Raw genomic sequence first — 20600 nt, 5'->3', positions numbered from 1 at the left:
TGTTCTGTTTGGAGTCTGTTTAATCACTTCACTGACACGCAACCAACCACGCTCGCCAAGAGTACACGACTGGAACATGCACTGCCACGTAAAACGTGTGGCGTCCGCTTTCGGTTAACTTTGATCACATCAAGGTAAGCTTCTCGACGACAATTAAGCACCATCATTTTTACGTAACGAAATAACTTTACAAAACGGTCAACATTTATCTCCACCGAGCCACCGTCGCTGCCCCTGCTGCTGCTGCTGCTGCCACACGACGCACGCTGCATGTGCGAGTCTGTAAAACTCTTTGAGTAATGCCATTGGCCTGTCTGTTTGGCCAGGAAGTAACGTGAATTGTGTCCTCAAGAGGGAAGGCGCTTGCTTGCTTCCACCTTAACTCCAGCACAAAACTGAACTCGCGTTCTGTGTACCCACAATACTTGTCGGTCAGCCTTTTGCTTTTCCAGACCAATATCGAATAGATCTTTTTCAGAAAGCAAATTCATAACTGGTCTTTAACCTTCAGTCTCGTCAGCAGTTCAGGGTTAAACAAATGCTGCTGAATTACCAAATGTCATTGGCAGGAGCACTCCATATAAACTAGGGGGACCGTGTCCAACAAAAAGCAATACTGTAAAGAATGGAGTTCTGCTAATACTGGTTTTACCCGTAATGCGCCATGGCAACACAACGAGTTTGTATACAATATCACTTTAAACCAACGTGCCTTTTAAACCACCATGCCTTTGAAGCAATTTTTACTTCTCTGGAGAGCCCTTGCCCGTTTCTTATAATGTCTGAAATTAGTCCCTTGTTATGTCTTTTTAAATACTATGGTGATGCCTGAGAAGGCTTAAGTGATCATCAAGGCATTTTCAGGAGGGTCCTGCCACATTAGGGATGTTTGGCTTTTCCCATCACTGAGAGTTGGGCTTCGTGTGGGAGGAAATTGGAGCACCCCTAGTAAGCCAGCCACACTCCTACAACACCTGGCAAAGCCTTGGCAGCTACCCATCCAAGCGCTAACCGGGCACCAACCCTTATGCGCTTCTCAATTCTGAAACGATTCGAGCGCATTTAGGGCGATTTGGTCGAAAAACAAAAGCTCTGCCCTAAATGTTATCCCGAATTTGATTACCGGCGTTCCGCCGTGAAACGGTGTCGATTGAGACCTCTCACGGAGCAGTGGGGACCCTCTGTGGTAGAGAATGGCCGATGAAAGCGAACATCACAAAACTACTGGGATCCCTTCAAGTGACCTCTCGAACACAAATTAGTGGGCAGCACCTTACAACCCATTATGAGAGTAAACGTTCAGAAATAAAATGTAACCAAGTGTGGAAGCAAATTGAACGAGGTTTTTTTTTGTGTGACCAAGGTTTAGGCAATCAACACAATATTTGAGAACCTGGTTTGATCACAGGCCTGGATATTTGACCTCTGAGCTGGTTTGGTTGAATTCAGTGCAGTCTGAACTGCAGAAATCCTCTTTCCAGACATTAAGATTTTTCTCACAACACATTTGTAACTTACGACAATAAGATCGGTAATGTAAAAATACTTACTGATGATCCTGTGGCTAAGTCCATTGAACAACTTCCACCCTGCACACGTATTCACACTTTAGAACCACCATCATGAACAAACACTGCCTTAACACTTTTTTCTGTCTTTCCCCCAAGTTCTCTTCCCAGGTACTGGGCCATTGGCATCATGGAAGGAGATGAACTCTCCATTCAGAGATCTTGAAGAGCATTATTAGAGAATGCCCTGTGGAAGGCGACATTACAGAGCTACTACTGAGACCACCTTCAAGTGCTTAACTCTCCCACACTCCATGCTATGGAGATGATACCAAATGAAATGTGAAGGCGTTTTTTTGCGTGCAGTGATCAGGTACGAGGCTTAGGCCATCATCAATAACGCTTCACTTAGGAGCCCAATTTAATCATGGGCCGGTGAAACCTGGATTCAACCAGCAGTGCTCTGACATGGTATCAGTCCCCTGAGCCGATACCGTGGAGCTTCGGGTTTTAATCAGCTCAAGGGAGCTGGATTCATAAAAAAACAGGGGTCCAACCAAATGTCAAATTCAAATCCTATTCAACACATCTAATTAACATTTACATAGCTAAGTAATCTCTAATCCCTCTCTATATCTCTTCTGTCATCTCACTTATGAGCTTATAAGTTGGAGACGGGGGAGGGGTGGGTAGGGAGGGGGTGGGCGGACACCGGCCAAAGGTAAATTTCAACTTAGGGCACTCCACTAACCAACCCTAACCAGCACCACCACCACAATACAGAGCCTTCGTCTAATCACAACGGTCCTAAAGTATCGTCAGCCTGTGCTTGCACAACACCACTGCCAATGCCAGGCAATGCACGAGCCCCCCGCTGCATCGTCAACAACTTTGCAGTCGGCAATTCAAATCCACCGTAGCGCTGGGTCTGAGTTGGGTTGGCGGCGGGGGGTTTAGTGTAGTAAAGAACAATGGCATTCTGATTTTGCCGCACCGCATCGCCCTCCGCCACGGTCGACTCCATCCGCACGCGCGTTCCGTGCACGGCGGTCGCTCGCTCACTCGTTCGCCCCGTCCGTCCGTCCGTCCCAACTCCGGCGGTCAAATACCGCGAGAGAACGCGCGCGCGCGCGCGGAACAGTTGACGCAGGAGCCCCCGTTGGAAGCGGCTCTCGTGCGCACGCACGCGCGGACGCGCCGTCGCCTGGCGCCGCTCGATGCAATGATCGGGCGGCTCAGGGGCATTTCCTCTCCACGCACTGCTTCCCTCCCTCCTCGTACTCCTGCTTGGAAATCCACATCTGCTGGAACGTGCCCTTTAGGAGAGACGAGACAGTGTGTCATTTTGTTATGATTGTTGTTGTTGTTGTCACATCGGGTGGCAGGGCGGCCCAGTGGGAACACTGGTGCCTCGATTCCGGACTCGGACACCTTTCTATTCTGAGTTCGTGTGTTCTCTCACTGTTCTGCAGAGAGTGAGTGTGAGTGAATGTGAGTGCGAGTGAGTGGAGTTCGTATGTTCTCCCCCCTTATCTGCAAAGTGAGTGGCGAGAAGTTAACTACCTCGCCTGGTAAACAGGAATGTTGGGTTCGATCCCAAACCTGACGCCTGCTGTATATTTGGAGTTTGTGAGCCTCTCTCCCCGTCGTCGCGTGGATTTTTCTCCGGGTCCTCCGGTTTCCCCCTCCACATTTATAATTAATGCGTTTAGAGTATTTGGTTGCTGTCAATTTCCACGTGAAAAGCCGCTTCGTTGAGCTACCATTTGTAGCCAGGTCGCTTCTGAAGAGAGCTACATTGGTCAGCGGGCCTTACGTTGTAAAATAAAAAAAATAAAAGTTTATACTCTCTGGGTCTTTCGGTAAAGTCACGTAGATAGAAAAAGTAATAAAAGAACACGACGTTTCGGTCGCAACACAAACGTCCGTCACCTATCCCACTGGGAGGATGGACGCTTGTGTTGCGACCGAAACGTCGTGTGTTCTTTTATATATTTCTACCTACGTGACTTTACCGAAAGAACCAGAGAGTATGGATTCCTGCAGTCACGAAAGCTTCAAATCAAGATTAAATAAAAGTTCATTATTATGACACCGGGCGTCAGGGTGGCGCAGTGGTTACACTGGGTGCCTCGGTTCTGGAGTTGCACCCCTTTCCGTCAGGAGTTGGTACGTCCTTCCCCTGTTCTACAGCGAGTGAGTGCATGTGTAAGTGAATGGAGTGGCACGGCTCGGCTTCAGCAGTGGACAAAACAACCTCGTGCTTGCTGAACCCCGCCGGGCTGGCTCCGAAACAGCGTCGGCGTGGCCCAGTTGTGCAGTGGCAAAGAGAAATAATTCACGGTGGGCTCTCCTCGCCTGTATTAAGTGATGACCAAATCGATGAATGAATCACTACATGCTTTGTTCCACGCCTATCCCACTGGGAGAACATGGGATTCCCAATAAATTATTTTGCAAGGGAGACTCGAGGGGGGGGTGCGGGGGGGGGGGCGCTGCCACATACCAGCGAGGCGAGGATGGAGCCTCCGACCCAGGAGCTGAAACGCCGCTCCACCGTGCTGGGGCTGGCAATGAGCTTGAGTCTCATGCTCTGCTCATCGTTACAAAAGACAAAGATCCCCCCCACCCCCGTATAGCCTTAACATACTTTTGGGGCAAGTGCTGTTAGCGAGCACCGATGATACACACGTACAAAGATGCACACGCAGGTAGGGACAGAGCGAGATACACACGCTTATATACACACAGATACACACACATACACAAGTATACACACGGATATACTAAGATATATGGAGAGATACAGAGAGATGCAAAGAGAAAGACACAGCTATACACTTAGAGAAAATAGACACATATATGGAGACACACACGCACGATGCTGACGATGATCACGATGTTCTGGGATGAGGGCGCACAGACCGGCGGCGTTTTCTGTGAGAGGTCTCGGTTGAGGCGATCGGTGAATCCTTGCAGGAGAGTGTTCCCTCCCGACACGATCACACTCCCATAGAGACCCTGCACACACACACACACGAACACAGCTCAACACTACCACCATCACCAACATCACTACGTCCCCATCATCCGACACGACCACACTCCCTTAGAGGCCCTACACACACACACACAGCTCAACACTACCACCATCACCACCACCACATCACCATCACCAACATCACTACGTCACCATCATCCGACACGACCACACACCCATAGAGACCCTACACATACAGCTCAACACTACCACCATCACCACCACATCACCATCACCAACATCACTACGTCACCATCATCTGACACGACCACACTCCCTTAGAGGCCCTACACACACACACAGAGCTCAATACTACCACCATCACCACCACATCACCATCACCAACATCACTACATTACCATCATCCGACACGACCACACTCCCATAGAGACCCTACACACACAGCTAAACACTACCATCATCACCATCACATCACCGACATCACTACGTCAGCCATCACCTGACACGATCACATTCCCTTAGAGGCCCTACACACACACACGAAAACAGCTCAATACTACCACCATCACCACAACATAACTTCTTCAGCCATCATCCAAAACAAATGACACCCCCATAGAGACCCTACACACACGTGCGCGCATGCACGCAGCTCAACGTTACTATCGCCATCATCGCGCTTTGCGTGCGTGAGCGGGTACCGGTCGGATGTCGATGTCGCACATTCCCACGCTCGTGGTGACCACGTGGCTCACTCCGAGCATCGTGTTCCCCGACAGCCCCTGTGACGACACAAACGTGCATGTGCTCAAAATGTCCCCCCCCCAATATATTGCTAGAAAGTAGATTTCTGTTGATATGATTGTGGTTATGGTTGTACTTTATTAATCCCTCATCTCTGCCATTGCATGTAACGAAAAAAGAAAAGATAAAAAAAGAACAAAACAGAGCAATGTAATACAATAACACTATTAGACATTATTGTAAAAATACATAAAAAGTTCCTCCCATGCGTTAGTGAATTTTTTTATATTTTAGGCAGGAAATGGCAGGAAATTAGTTTTCAAATTTAGATTTTTTTTCTGGGGGGGACCCTCAGACCCCCTGGAAGATTTGGTCCCCCCCAATGTTGGTGTGTATGCGCGTTTGTGCTTGTCTGTGTGTGTGGGGAGTGGTAGTGTAGCGGTTAGCGCGCTGCAATACGAACCTGGCGACCCGAGTTCGACTCTTGCTCGTGGCCAACACCAGTGACGATTATCTGAACCGGTCATGGGCTTCTCCTAGGTCGACTCAGCCTCAAAATGAGTACCTGGTGCGGTGTGTAAACATCGCCACTTGGGAGACAAAGGTGACCGGGCGTGGTTCTGGTCACCCACCCCATCGTGTCCCGTGCCAGCCTTCATAGGTAATCGCTAACAGCACTTTCCCCAACAGTCTGATAAGGTTATACCGGGGATCTTTGTATTTGCCTTTGTGTGTGTTAGTATGGCGAGCGGGTGCGCAGTGGTTAGCGCACTGCACAATGAGCCAGGTGGCCAGATTTAGATTCCTGCTCACGACCAGTAACAGTGGGCAATAGCTGGTGCTGTGTATACACATCAGCATCGGGGAGACAAAGGTGGCCGGGCGTGATGCTGGCCAACCCCACTGTGCTGGCCTTCATAGGTGCATGATAACAAACCTTGCCCTAACAGTCTGTTAAGGCTTTGTCTTTGTTAGTAAGAACACATCGCGGTCACAATAATCATTTCATATTCATCATTGTCATCATCCATCCAATTGTTTGGATGGCCGATAGAGAGGACAAAGATGAAAACATCCTTCCAAAAAAACCTTATTCTACTTGTGAACAGGTTCAACTTGAACCCCATTCATCCTTTGCCCAATGCCAGGCGTTTGCCTCAAAATTCCTCCATATGGTCTTGAGTCTTTTTCTCTTTCTGCAGCTCACTGTATTGACGATGAAGATGATGATGACGACGATGACAATGGCAATGACGACGATGGCGATGATGATGATGACGACAATGATGGCGATGATGATGATATTGATGATAATGGGGACGATGATGGTGATGACGACGACGATGGTGATGATGACGATCGTGATGACGGTGACAATGGTGACGCACCTTCACGTTGGAGGGATCAAAGAGGCCCTCGGGAATCTTGAGGCGCTCGGCCCCAAAGTCGCAGTTGTAGCCGTTGGTGAACTCATAGTGCACGGTCGGCATCTGGGCGGCAGACCTGGCATGGCGAGAGGAGGAGGGGGGCCACGGAGGGGGGGGGGCATGGGGGGGTATAATGAACGTGGGTGGCAGACTCACGTTGCCAGAGGCACGCAGAGGTCCGGATGGTGGGATCAGGGTTGGGTTTGGGGTGGAGAGACGGATTTGTTCATGGTCGCTCGCCCTTGAAAATCATCGCCATTGTTATAATAATAATCACCATCATCAATCATCATCATCAGCCAATCACTCTCAACTGTGGCCACCTGGAAGCCATGGCAACATAGAACGACTCAATGGGCCGATTCACAAATACGAAGGAGGAGGCATCGCCACACCACTCAGCTGCTCCTGATGCGATTATCTGGCTCGTCAAACTGAACTAAAACGATAAACATTTCTTTTATTTTACCCGCTAAGGCCCACTGAGCTATGTGGCTCTTTTTTCAGAGGCGACCTGGCCACACATGATAGCTCAACGAAGTGACTTATCACGTGGAAATGTATAGCAGCCAAACACTCTAAACGTGTGTTGATTCTAAATATGGAGGGAAAAACCGGAGGACGCGGAGAAAAAACCACGCGAGCACGGCGAGAACATGCAAACTACAAATATACAGGTGTCACGGTCAGTATGAAATCCACGACCCCCTGTATACCAGGCGAAGTAGTTAACATCTTGCCATCGTGGCGCCCTCCACCTCCACGTAAGATTATAGTTGTTGCTCAACATCAACATCAGCCATACGCAGAAGAATACAGGTTTCCCTCGCTTAGCCGCTTCCAAGTGAATTCAAACTGCATAATATGGTGAATGTTGGGTATAAATAGGTTTTCCGCGCATACGCCAAGTCGCACAAGGCGAACCCGGAGAGAGCAAGGGGAACCTGTCACTTGAAAATATCGACCGGGAAACGTTCTCACTGCTCGTCGTAGGGAGAATCGGAAACCTGGAGCACCGTCGCTTGGAAGTCCTGGATCACCTCCTGCGCGGGACGAAAACGGCGACACGACATTGAGCCACGTGACGACACACAGGGTCTTATTGAGCCACGTGACGACACACAGGGTCTCATTGAGCCACGTGACGATACACAGAGTCTCATTGAGCCACGTGACGACACACAGAGTCTCATTGAGCCACGTGACGACACACAGGGTCTCATTGAGCCACGTGACGACACACAGGGTCTCATTGAGCCACGTGACGACACACAGGGTCTCATTGAGCCACGTGACGACACACAGTGTCTCATTGAGCCACGTGACGACACACAGGGTCTCATTGAGCCACGTGACGACACACAGGGTCTCTTTGAGCCACGTGACGACACACAGGGTCTCATTGAGCCACGTGACAACACACAGGGTCTCAATGAGTCATGTGACGACACACAGGGTCTCATTGAGCCACGTGACGACACACAGAGTCTCAATGAGCCACGTGACGACACACAGGGTCTCATTGAGCCACGTGACGACACACAGGGTCTCATTGAGCCACGTGACGATACATAGAGTCTCATTGAGCCACGTGACGACACACAGGGTCTCATTGAGCCACGTGACGATACACAGAGTCTCATTGAGCCACGTGACGACACACAGGGTCTCAATGAGCCACGTGACGACACACAGGGTCTCATTGAGCCACGTGACGACACATAGAGTCTCATTGAGCCACGTGACGACACGCAGGGTCTCATTGAGCCACGTGACGACACACAGGGTCTCATTGAGCCACGTGACGACACACAGGGTCTCTTTGAGCCACGTGACGACACACGGGGTCTCATTCAGCCAAGTGACGACACACAGGGTCTCATTCAGCCACGTGACGACACACAGGGTCTCAATGAGCCACGTGATGACACACAGGGTCTCATTGAACCACGTGACGACACACAGGGTCTCATTGAGCCACGTGACGACACACAGGGTCTCTTGAGCCACGTGACGACACAGAGTCTCATTGAACCACGTGACGACACACAGGGTCGCTCTCGTGCAATCGAACGCATCCTGTAATCAAGCAATGTGGAGGAATGGGCCTGTGAATCACGTGCACTGTGTGATGTGTGGTGCGTTCTGTGCGTTGCGTGCCCTATGGTGTGTGTGTGTGCTGTGTGTGCTCTGTGCGATTTGTGTGTACTGAACAGTGTGTACTGTGCACTGTGTACTCTATGGTGTGTGCTGTGCGGTGTGTACTGTGTGAAACCACATTCCAATGTGGTTTCAGCCATCTCTGCTTTATTGACCTGGTAAAGGCCTACGATACCATCAGTAGGCCTGGGCTCTGGGTTGTTCTTCGTGCTTTCGGAGTCCATGACTCTCTGCTCACAATCATTAAGGGCCTTCATGATGGTGAGCAGGCCCAGGTAAAACTACGTGGCCGGGAGTCAGAGTCATTCCCTATTCACCTTGGGGTGCGACAGGGATGTCCCCTGGCTCCCACATTATTTAATATTTATTTCGACCACGTAGTTTGTGAAGCCATCGATGGCTGTACCAGAGGAATTTTCTTCTGGTAAAGACAACATGGGAGGCTAATCGATGCCCGGGTGTGAATGGTTCCCTATTGGTCAACCATTTTATGTATGCCGATGATCTCGTGATTGCTGCTCACTCAAAGGAGGAGTTGGAGGCGTTGCTGCTGAAGCTGGAGCGTGCCACTAAGAGGTGGGCCCCAAATAAAACTAAGCACCTGCCTGGGTATTTTGTGCAATCAGACACTCCACACCCACAACTCCCAATTGGTGATGGGGCAGTTGTGGATAGAGTGGAGAGTTTTCCGTACCTGAGCAGTCTGCTCATGACTTGCTCCGGTTTCACAGCAGAGGTCTCACTCCGAATCAGTCGAGCGGCATTATCTTTTCATCGGCTGCGTAACACTGTGTCAAAATTACCTGGTCTGTCACTCCACACAAAGCTTCGGGCCTTCTCGGCCACGGTCATGCCCTCCCTTCTTTATGCTTGCGAAACGTGGACCCCCCCCTAATAGAACATCTTCGTCGGGTAGAAATATTTAGGCTGGCCTATGTACGATTCATCCTGGGTTCAACCAGGCTGGATTGTGTGAGGAGCTCACAAATCCTTGAAAGATCTGGGCAAGGTCCCATCGGTGAGCTCTTCCGGCAGGCAAAGTTGCGTTGGCTGGATCATGTAGCCCGCATGCCCAGCCACCGCATGCCGAAACAGCTTTTGTTCGGCCGGGCACGGCACAGGCTAGAGAGACGATGGAGTGATGTGGTACAAGAGGATGTGAAGCTGAGTGGAATGCCGATGACTGGTACCAGCGGTGTCAAGATCGGCCTCTGTGGAGGAGGCTCATGAAGGACGCTACTGGGCAGTTGGAGACAGTCGCCTTCCAGCAACAATGGAGGGCAGAGGAGCGACGCTCACAACAACGAGCGGAGTGCCGGGTGGCTAAAACACAGCAAGTTGGCACAGTAGGGGGCACAAGTGGTGTATGGGCACCTTGGTCTGTCCTGTGACCTCCTGCCAGCGGGCATTCGACACTTCACGTGGCCTTAACATGCACATAGCCTGGCACAAGCGTCGTGGTGATCACCACCACTTAGTGGTGAATGGCGGTTGATGTTGTAATGTGGGGTGCATGCTGTGTGGTGTGTACTGTGTATACTTTGTGCTGTGTAGTACATGCTGTGCGGTGTGTACTGTGTGGCGCGTGCTTCACTGTGCGTACTGCACGACGCGTGCTGTGCGGTGTGCACTGCGTGTGCTGCGCGGTACGGTTCTCGTAGGGTGCGGTGCCGGGCACTCACGTTGCACATGTACGTGTGCCAGGACTTGCTCACGGTCGGCAGCTTCTCCTTCTTCCTCCAGTTGGGGGGCGCCCCCTCCCGTACCGGCTCCTGCAGGTGACACCCAGGGGGTCATTGTAACGCTGCCACGAAAAACTATGGGAATTTTTTTTTTTTAGTTTACCAGGTAAGGCCCACTGAGCTATACACTGTAGCTCTTTTTCAGAAGTGACCTGGCCACAAATGATGGCCCAACGAAGTGGCTTATCATGTTGAAATTCAGAGCAGCAAAAATGCTCTAAACGCATGTTTTAAAAAGTGGAGTGAAAACCCGGATAAAAATCCACGCGACCACAGGGAAAGAGAGAGACACGCAAACTCCAAATATACAGCAGCAGGCGTCAGGGTCAGGATCGAACCCACGACCTCCTGCATACCAGGCGAGTTAGTTAACATCTTGGCACAGCGGCGCCCTGACGAAGGGTGAAGCGGGCTCAGTGGGCCTTACCTGCCAAAATAAAACGAGTTTAATAGTTTAGTTTACCTTGGCGGCAATCTGGTAGGGCGGCGTGATCTCGATGGCAGTCTCCTGGAAGAGCTCGCGGCACTGCATGGTGATGAAATCCCCGGCGAGCGGCGACTTCACGATGCCTGCGCCAAGTGGACGGACGGACACAGGAGTCAGAAAGACGGACACTGCCTCATCACCCACTAACCGAGAGAGTCCATTGATTCATGAATTCGTTCGCTTACGCAGGTTATAATTTCTTGACCGGGCGAGAGCCCCGATGAGACTTAACGTCTCTTTCATGAACTCACTCATTCATTCATTCGTTCGTGTTGTACTTAATTTTGCCCAGGTGAGAGCCCATTGACAATAACGATTGCATAAACTCATTCATTTTAACATGTGATTTATGTATAACAGGTGAGAGCCAATTGAGACTGACCGGCACCTTCATTGGGTCATTCGTCTATTAATCTGTGCATTTTATTTACGAGGGGAGAGGCCAATTAAAACGAACGGCTTTGTTAACTCGTTCATTCATTCGTAAAACGTATTAATAACCAGACGAGAGCCCACTGAGATTAACCGTAAATTGTGTGCACCTATCCTGGCACGAGTGGCGCGTGTGCCCTCACCCTGCTGCAGGACGTATCCGTCGTGCACGGGGATGGCCGTGGTGTGCGTCGCTCCGCTGTCTAGGACCAAACCCGTGGAGCGCCCGTTCGCGAAGCTACGCCGTCGTCAAGGAGACACAAGCAGGGCTGCTTCTTCTATCCCATCATCGTCACCGTGGTCATCATCATCATCATCACGATCATCGTCATCATCATTGTAGTCGTCATCATCGTCATTATTATGATCATGGTCTTCGTCATCATCATTAGTTTGAGCAATGTCGTCATCATGTTCATCATTGTCATCATCATAATCATCATCATCATCATTGTCATCATTATCATCATCGTCATTGTCATATACATAAATGAAGCCCCATCTGCCCATTTGCAACAATGCCCTTTTATTCAGCAGGCAAGAGCTCGTCGAGCGCCAATAATCTTCACGCACACCGCCCATTTGTCAAACGACTGCTGGGTGGTGGGCCTCCGGGCTCCAATCTGTAGCTATAACCACAGACCTAACCAGTGAAAAAGAGGTAAATGTATCAGCCCGGCTACTGCTTGGCTGTGGCCAGGTTTCCAGCTGTTCCCCGTGGAGGGGGCGCGTGGCGGGGGGGGGGGGATACGCGGAGAGTACGGCCGTCTTGCACAGGAAGAAGGCGGGGATGTTGTAGTGCTCAAACATGATCTCCGTGAGCTTCTCCCTCTTTCCCCGCGCGTTCCACTGCGTGCGGCACAAACGCAAGGCCCGTGAGATGTGACGGGGGTGGACGGCCGGACGGACGGATATGTGCACGGACCGTGCGGTGGCACGGCCCGGCAGTGGCGCGTTAACCGCTTTTTGCAGAGGTTCAAGATTCGAATCCGACAAGCCTCCCTGGGTATAACCGCCGGTGCATTAACCGTAGATAGAGCTCCATCTACTACGCATTGGACGTTAAAGATTCCCACCTCCCCCCCCCCGACGTCATTCTAAACGAGTGAGCCACTGGGCACCGACGTCACAGCCCAATTTTGGCAAGAAAAAAAATGACCCACAAGTAACTGGATTGGGAACACAATGCGAAACTCGTTCAGACTACGTCTGTGAAATGTTACAAGAATTTCGCGAACACCAAATGTAATAACACTTTATTATTATTATTATAATATACGAAGGGATGGATGACCAGACAGAAGGATAGACGCACAGACGGACGGACGGACGGTTGGAGGGACAGAAATATGAATGGACAGGTGGACAATTTCGTCATAGGCAAGGGCAGAGCCAGGATTTTGACTTTGGGGGGGCTGACTTCAATATTCTGAGATATCCAGTGTATGATTTCCAATGGGCGCCACAAATGTATAAAACAAATATTATTGGATTTGAACGCGGAGTTTATTAATAGGTCGGAGCCGCTGATGTGGCTAATAAGTTCGATAAGTTCGGAAGGCTGCCGCTCAAGCAGCCTGCAGGGCAGCACAAGGTGGCAGCCTGCAGGGCAGCACAAGGTGGCAGCCTGCAGGGCAGCACACAAGGTGGCAGCCTGCAGGGCAGCACGAGGTGGCAGCCTGCAGGGCAGCACGAGGTGGCAGCCTGCAGGGCAGCACGAGGTGGCAGCCTGCAGGGCAGCACAAGGTGGCAGCCTGCAGGGCAGCACAAGGGGGCAGCCTGCAGGGCAGCACGAGGTGGCAACCTGCAGGGCAGCACGAGGTGGCAGCCTGCAGGGCAGCACAAGGTGGCAGCCTGCAGGGCAGCACAAGGTGGCAGCCTGCAGGGCAGCACAAGGTGGAAGCCTGCAGGGCAGCACAAGGTAGCAGCACACAAGGTGGCAGCCAGCATTTTGCAGCAGCTGGATATCCGGTTATCTCGATTACCGACTTTCCCAAAATTTCAGGGAGGCTAAGCCCCCCCAAGCCCCCCCCCTGTGGCTCCGCCCCTGGTCATAGTTACTCCCGGTCAGAGGTAGACTCACTCCATAACCTCTCAATCTCGAAACGGTGGATAAAATACATAACTACACATTATTCAGTTTAACATGCAGGCTTTGACGACCAATATTATCCATAAGAGGGTTTTTGGGTTCGATCGCATAAATATAAATGTGTCGTTACACCCGCCACCACCCAACTGCCAATTAGTAAGGTTTGTCACGTAAACAAAACGTGCCAATTCGTTACAGCAGCACACCGGTGTGTTTGAGAGTAAACCCAAAACATTTACAATTCCACTACGATGTTTCGTCAGTAATTACAACTAGCATCATCATGTGACAGCCAGAAATATGGAGAAATTATCCTCTTTCAGTCTTAAATAGAGGGATAAATGTCATTTCGTCACCTGTGAGCCAGGAACGCCATATTAAGCCACATTTTAGGAGTTACCTGCACTGGGATGTTTGGTTAATTTTATCTTTCGGAGTGGTTTTCGTGTGGAAGACAGCTGGAGTAACCCAATAAAAAACCACAACAAAAGGGAAAACACTGAAAGGTCTGCACAGATGGGTTCACAAACCAAATATGCTGTACCGGCAATAGGCCCTTGAGTGCTAAAATAAAAAAAAATAGCCTTAGCAGACCAAGGGGCGCCATGGTGGACAGATGTTAACTACCTAGGTTGGTATACAGGAAGTCGTCGGTTCGATCCCGAGCCTGACGCCTGCTGTATATTTGGAGTTTGCATGTCTCTCTCCCCGTGGTCCCATCGATTATTCTAGGGTCCCCCGGTTTTCTCCACCACATTTAGAAGCATGCTTTGGCTGCTCTACATCTACACAGTATAAGCCACTTCGTTGAGCTATCATTTGTGGCCAGGTCACTTCTGAAAAAACACTAAATAGCATCCCTCCCTCTAGAATCCAATTAGTGCAGCTGACATGCTTGCATCGACGGATAAATATAATTTGCGGGCTTTTTCGAAATGGTTTGACCTCATGTTGCTGCGGGTCGGAATAAGTTTGAGTAGCGGGTCACGTTTTGTGCCTACGGGCCGCAGGCTTCTGAACCCTGGCCGAGACATGCGAACTATGGGCGTCGCCCACGTGCGTGACGGTCGAGGGAGGGAGGGGAACTCACGGGAGCCTCGGACATGAGCACGGGATGCAGCGGCGTCTCCGACTTGATGTGCCGTCGGTAAGTGTGGTCGAGGATGGCCTGAAAGCTGTCCCAGTCCTCGACTGTTTTGCAAAGGGAGGGGCAGACGCGCGCGGACATCGACGGCCGTTGATGTTAAGGTAGTCAGAACGAAAGATGAAAAGTGCGCGAGAGAATCGCGGAGGGGAGCGCGCTTGGAATTGTAATGGGAAAGAAAGATGAACACGCGGATTAGAGAGCACGACTTTAAACTAACATTTCGGTGCACTCAGATCTCGGCACCCTCATCTCAGATCTCTACGTTCTAATCTCAGATCTCGCCGCTCTAATCTCAGATCTCGATGCTCTAATCTCGGATATCGACAAACCAATCTCAGATCTCGATGCTTTAATCTCAGATCTCGATGTTCTCTCAGATCTCGGCACGCTCAATGAAGATCTCTACGCTGTAATCTCAGATCTCGACGCTCTAATCTCAGATCTCGGCACCCTCCTCTCAGATCTCGACGCTCTAATCTCAGATCTCGGCACCCTCCTCTCAGACCTCGATGCTCTAATCTCAGATCTCGGCACGCTCATCTCAGATCTCGATGCTCTAATTCCAGATCTCAGCACCCTCATCTTAGATCTCGACGCTCTAATCTCAGCTCCCGGCACGCGGGCCGCCGCCCCCCGCCCCCCCCCCTCCTCCTCCGATCCCGGAGCGCCCGTCCCTGCCGCGCACTCATGCCGTTCTTGAGCGGAGAGCAGATCTCGACGCCCTCCCGCGGCACGTGCAGGGCGTTGGTGTCGATGGAGTAGGTGCGCGCGGCGGCGGCGGCGCGCTCCTTGCGCGTTGCGGCGTCGCCGTCGGTCGGTCCCGCGGCACCGTCTGCCTCGCGCTCGGCGAGCGCCACGCCCAGCGCCGTCGGGAAGTCGGCCTGCGCGAGACGACGGGGAGAGGCAGACACGCGAGCAGGCCGAGCAAGGACGCGTCGGCGGTGGTGGCGGTGCCGGTGTGCAGTCAATAGTTCCATAGTTCATAGTTCATGTATTTGGTATAGCCCCGTGAGCCGTTCGGCTCTTGAATCGGGTGCAACCGCAACAAAAAAAAAAACATGAACAAGAAAACATCTTAGAGTGACTGTGTAAGTGTGCAAACAGAAAATCCAGAAAAAAAACATCTAAATATTCCTGAAATAGCACCGTACACCAACGCTGTGTGCAAAAATCCCAGTGGGATGCAAGTCAAATAACAACAACAACCACAAGACAACTAAGATTAAGGCCATCAGTCTAACTCCGTACTACAATAAACAAAAACATGGCCAAAACCAAAAAACACGTTTTCGAAATCACCAAAATAAAAGCCATAAATGCAATGTAACAGTGATCATAGGGATTGTGACCGAATTTTTAACAATAAACTACATAAATAAATTATAACACCAAAATCTAGAGCCATATTTTAGGCCACTGAATAGCAGTGGCAGCTAGGGGTGTACAACTCCTCTAGAGCAGTTTTGAGTGAAGATCTCATAGGTAGTGATTCAAGTTGCAGTTTATTGGCAATAGCATTCCAGACCCTGGGGGCATCAATAGTCAACATCGCCACTCGGGAGACAAAGGCGGAGGTGGCCACCCACCACCTCGTGTGCCGTGCCGTAGGTCCTTGCGAACAGCACTTGCCCCAAAAGTCTGTTAAAGGCTGTACAGGGTGGGGGGGGGGGGGTCTTTGTCTTTATTTTATTTGACGGCGATGAAAGTTGTTGTGTAAGTATCTCCATGGGCGTGTGATTGCTGGGTGATGGTGGTGGGAGGGAGCGAGTAATGATCAGAGTTGTGTGTGATTCTGGAGTGATGATAATGGTTCATGTTTACGTGTTGTTCACCGTGATGAGTACACCACTTGGAGCAGTTACGCTGTTGATGGCAGTGATAATGGTGATGGTGTTATCATTTGTGCTGACAGAGCAATGCAATCCTCTGTGGTAGAGAATGGCCTGTGGAAGAAGAAATCATAGAGCTACCTCTGAGATCGCTTCAAGTGACCTCTCGTCCACACACACAGTAGAAGGCAGCACTTTCAACTCACTCTACATTTGAGAGGGAGGTTCGTCGCATTAAAGTCAAAGTGATTTTTTAATTCTCAGAGCTGACATTTAGCCAAATTTAGTGCAGCACCAAAATGTACTGTGCTGGTGTTTTTGTGCGGTCATTGGTGACCGGGCTGAGATAATTTACTCACAAGACACGAAGACCCAGCTTAATCACAGTCAGCTGCCTGGATTTGAACCGAGCACCTCAACAGTGGCAGCACAGCGCTATGGCCTCCGAGCCACCCGGTCACCTCTTGTGCGTGTGAGATTTAAGTGTCCGCATGAGAGCGTGATTGTCGGGTGACGGTGCATGCGTATGTGATCGTCATGGACATGCGGCGTGTGATTGAACATTTGTCCGCCCCAAGCAACAGTGTTGATAATTTTGAGGCCAGTCACTTGCAGTAGCATATTCAGAAGCCGAGATGGAAATGATGAAAAACGTAGCGTGATTTGAAATGGGCGCGTGATGGAAAAGTTGAAGATTTTTATACCTTGGGACAATCCTCCCCGGCATATCCAGCACGCACCGTGTACGATCCGATGTCAAACACAAGCGCTCCCACTTCGTCTGTGGAATTATGACAGCGAGAACAGTAACAACAACAACCACCACCACACAGTGAAACAGCCTGTGGTGGTGCTTGCCCATTGGGGGCCCTGAGGCAGGAATTATTATGGAGGACCCCTTCCTTTCCATTTATAACATCCCAGTAGGATACCAGAAGGGATATAGACAAGTTAGCTATCCAGGTCGCCTATTATCCACGGCCATAAAACCCACGACCGCTATCATCCACGGCAGCTGTAGGGTCCGCGAAAACTCCTATTTTCTGCGGCCCTATTTAGGATTATTATTACCATCTGCAATTGTACCCATAATGCGTAACGAATGACTTCCTATTATTCACAATTTTTCCGTGGAAAAGAGGAGTCACGTGGCAAATTCATTCTATTATCCCCCTGGATAAGAGGAGTAAACCTGCAATATTGGTGCCCCTGTATATGACAGGAGATAACAAGAGTTATCTATGGGGGCTTTTGTTGTTAATGATCTTGTTTTGCTTAATCAGGGTTTCCATTTGGGATGAAGAAAGTGGCTCTATTTTTTCATGAATCTGGGGGCCCTTGAGCTCTTGGGTCTCGCAGCGTTTGTTAAATTTGGCGAGTGAATGTTTGTCTTTTTACACATTTGACGCTGACTTCCTGGATTTTGTCCTCAAAATGATTGATGTAATTTCGAACGCAAATCGTAACTAATTGCTGCTAAATCTGGTTGTGAGAAATGTTCCTCGACTCACCGGTGGCTTAAGACGCTCCAACACGTGACGTTTTAATCTTAATTTTGTTAGCTATGTCGGGTGGTGGGAGGGTCTTACGACACACATTTAGCCAGATCATTACGGGGCCTAACCCTCAACATATACAGTGAATCATCGTAAACATAACGCGCGCGTCTATTTAAGCGAGGACCGAATGGTTTGCTGCTTTGGTGGAATGATTAGTTAGCGCACAATGGACTTGCCGTCGTCCAGAGCAGTACCGGTTCAATGCCATCTCCCGGCGTGGCAGCTGAAGCATTGAGTTACAGTACGTGGGTCTATCATGCGGTTAGCCAATCAGCAGTTCGCGTGTGGTGGCGTTCAAGTGTTAGTGCGTCGTCCTCTTCCAACGCCTCTGGTCAGTGTGGAAGAGTGGGCCAATTGCCCTCTGGAGCTCCCTCTGGTGGCGGCCCTTCCGCCAGCAGTGGCGTGAGCAAGAAATCTCAGCGCTGCACCTTTACCTTTCTACTGTGTTTACCCGTAGAGCATCAGGGGGCATTCATTACAAAGATTTCACTTGGATCGATTACCATGGGGCGACTCTTTTGGAATCGAAAATCGATGCTGAAAACCGGTTATCGTTGAGCAACCCTTATGGATACATTGTCGTGGATGTACAAATACAAAGAAGACAAAGATTCCCCGTATAGCCTCAACAGCCTGTTGGGCCAAGTGTTGTTAGCGAGCACCTATGAAGGCCGGAACGACACACGAGGGGGTGGGCGGCCAGCACCACGCCCGGCCGCCTTTGTCTCCCCAGTGGCGATGTTTGCACACCGCACCAGGTACTCATTGAAGGCTGAGTCGACCTACGGGAGGCCCAGGGCCGGTTCAGATAGTCATCACTGGTGGTCGCCATGCCATATACGTATACATAGACATAAGCATAGACACATGTGCATATACCGTACGCTTAATTCAATTAGATACGGTACATATAAACGCATACTGCACGTGTCCATCTGCTGTGTGTCTGCACACACACACATTTACTACAAAGCAGATACGCCAATCAATGATTAAATTACCCTTTTGTAATACACGTGCACTTATCGCCCCTACTGCAAACACTTGGCAGGACCCTCCTGCAAAGGAGTAATGAGACTCTTGGTTAAACAAACGTTAAGAAATATACCCGTGTGTGTACACGCAGTTCGCATGTAACCCATACATATAGAGGCATGCAGACTTATAGATATGCATATACACCATGCGTACGTACACACCATTCATGGACAAAGACATTGCCATTCACACGCATACATGCCCATATAGAATACACCCATACCTACCCAGTAAACATATATTGCACGCACACAGACCCATACATACACGCAAAAAGACATGGTCACATACATGCATGCACTTTTGTACATACACGGATGTGTGTGCGTATACCAGACGACAAAGATCCCCCGTATAGCCTATAACGGACTGTTGGGGCAAGTGCTGTTAGCGAGCACCTAAGAAGGCCGGCACGGCACACGAAAGGGATGGGTGGCCAGCACCACAGCCGACCGCCTTTTGCTCTCCAACGCTGATATTAACACACCGCATCGGGTACTCATTCAAAGCTGAGTCGACCTAGGGGAGGCCCAGGACCGGTTAAAATTCTGTATCCGCCACCGGCGGGAATCGAACTCGCGTCGCGGGGTTCGCAGTCCGCTAACCACTGCGCCACCGCTCCCCCCACATGGCATACACCACACACTAAACCGTATATCCTTTAAAATACTCTATGAGCAAGTACTGTTTAGCGAGCGCCTCCGTACATTCACACACGCGCACACACGCAGCCGTGCAGAAACCCCACCGGGTCGCTGTCCAGCATTTACCTCCTCCATAAACCCCTCCGCTCATTCTGGGCAGCAGGGCAGCAGGCAGGTTTTTATCTCGCGGTCGCCGACCCTTTTTTGCTTCTCTCTCTCTCTCTGCGGTGCTCCCGTGTCAACCCGCCACTGCCTATTGTATAGCACCTACTGCCGTGTGGAAGCTGTCGTATTCCCTACAGTATAGAACGGCGCGCGCCTACGGGTCCGTAAGCGCGCGTGCGTGCGTGCGCGCGCGCGCGTGCGTGTGCGTGTGCCCCATGCGTTGCACATCACACATCGCACACGACGCATACAAAATAACGCCGACGCTCTCTCTCACACACACACAGCGCACGCATTGTCTCTTTTAAAATGTGAAAACACAAGCGAACAAAATAATTGAGCTGCACACAGCACATCATTACGTTATATCATTAGTGTTTACGGATGAGTTTATTTTTTTGGCGAAATTAATTAAATCGCTGTAATGCTGCGAGGTCTTGTGTGATGGCTGAGCTGAGGTTGTTGCTGTATTAGATATATTTTTTTTAAAAAAATGTGTGTGTGCGCGCCATGGGCTGCTGTACGTCTCGTTTTCCGCAATGTTGGCCTCAATAATGGGAAGCGTGGGGTTTATCTACGGGAGGGGCTGGGAGACACCGGGCTCGCGTCCCCTACTCTCTCTCTC

The 20600-nt window shown here is 50.4% G+C and overlaps 1 protein-coding gene across 2 annotated transcripts; it reads right to left on the bottom strand.

Moving 5' to 3' along the window:
• Nucleotides 1-2: 2 nt before the first annotated feature.
• LOC116946917 (actin-like protein 6B) lies at nt 3-20600 on the bottom strand. 2 transcript variants are annotated; one of them, XM_032962186.2, is made up of 14 exons: nt 19937-20594; nt 17274-17350; nt 15426-15621; nt 14684-14784; nt 12253-12350; nt 11645-11739; nt 11046-11152; nt 10523-10612; nt 7662-7723; nt 6642-6756; nt 5211-5291; nt 4434-4529; nt 4015-4101; nt 3-2824 (listed from the first exon to the last, which is right to left on the bottom strand). In XM_032962186.2, exons 1-14 carry the CDS (start codon nt 19959-19961, stop codon nt 2744-2746), a joined length of 1311 nt encoding a protein of 436 aa, XP_032818077.1. In that variant the 5' UTR covers nt 19962-20594; the 3' UTR covers nt 3-2743. The 2 variants fall into 2 exon arrangements, with proteins under 2 accessions (XP_032818077.1, XP_075926382.1); XM_076070267.1 differs by lacking the exons at nt 3-2824; nt 4015-4101; nt 4434-4529 and adding an exon at nt 4545-4941 and having other exon boundaries at nt 19937-20600.

Source organism: Petromyzon marinus, chromosome 28 (assembly GCF_048934315.1).
Source record: "Petromyzon marinus isolate PM22_M1 ecotype Great Lakes invasive population chromosome 28, UKy_Petmar_22M1.pri1.0, whole genome shotgun sequence".
In the NCBI taxonomy this organism is placed as follows: domain Eukaryota; kingdom Metazoa; phylum Chordata; class Hyperoartia; order Petromyzontiformes; family Petromyzontidae; genus Petromyzon; species Petromyzon marinus.
This window is presented reverse-complemented; position numbering and strand designations above follow the sequence as displayed.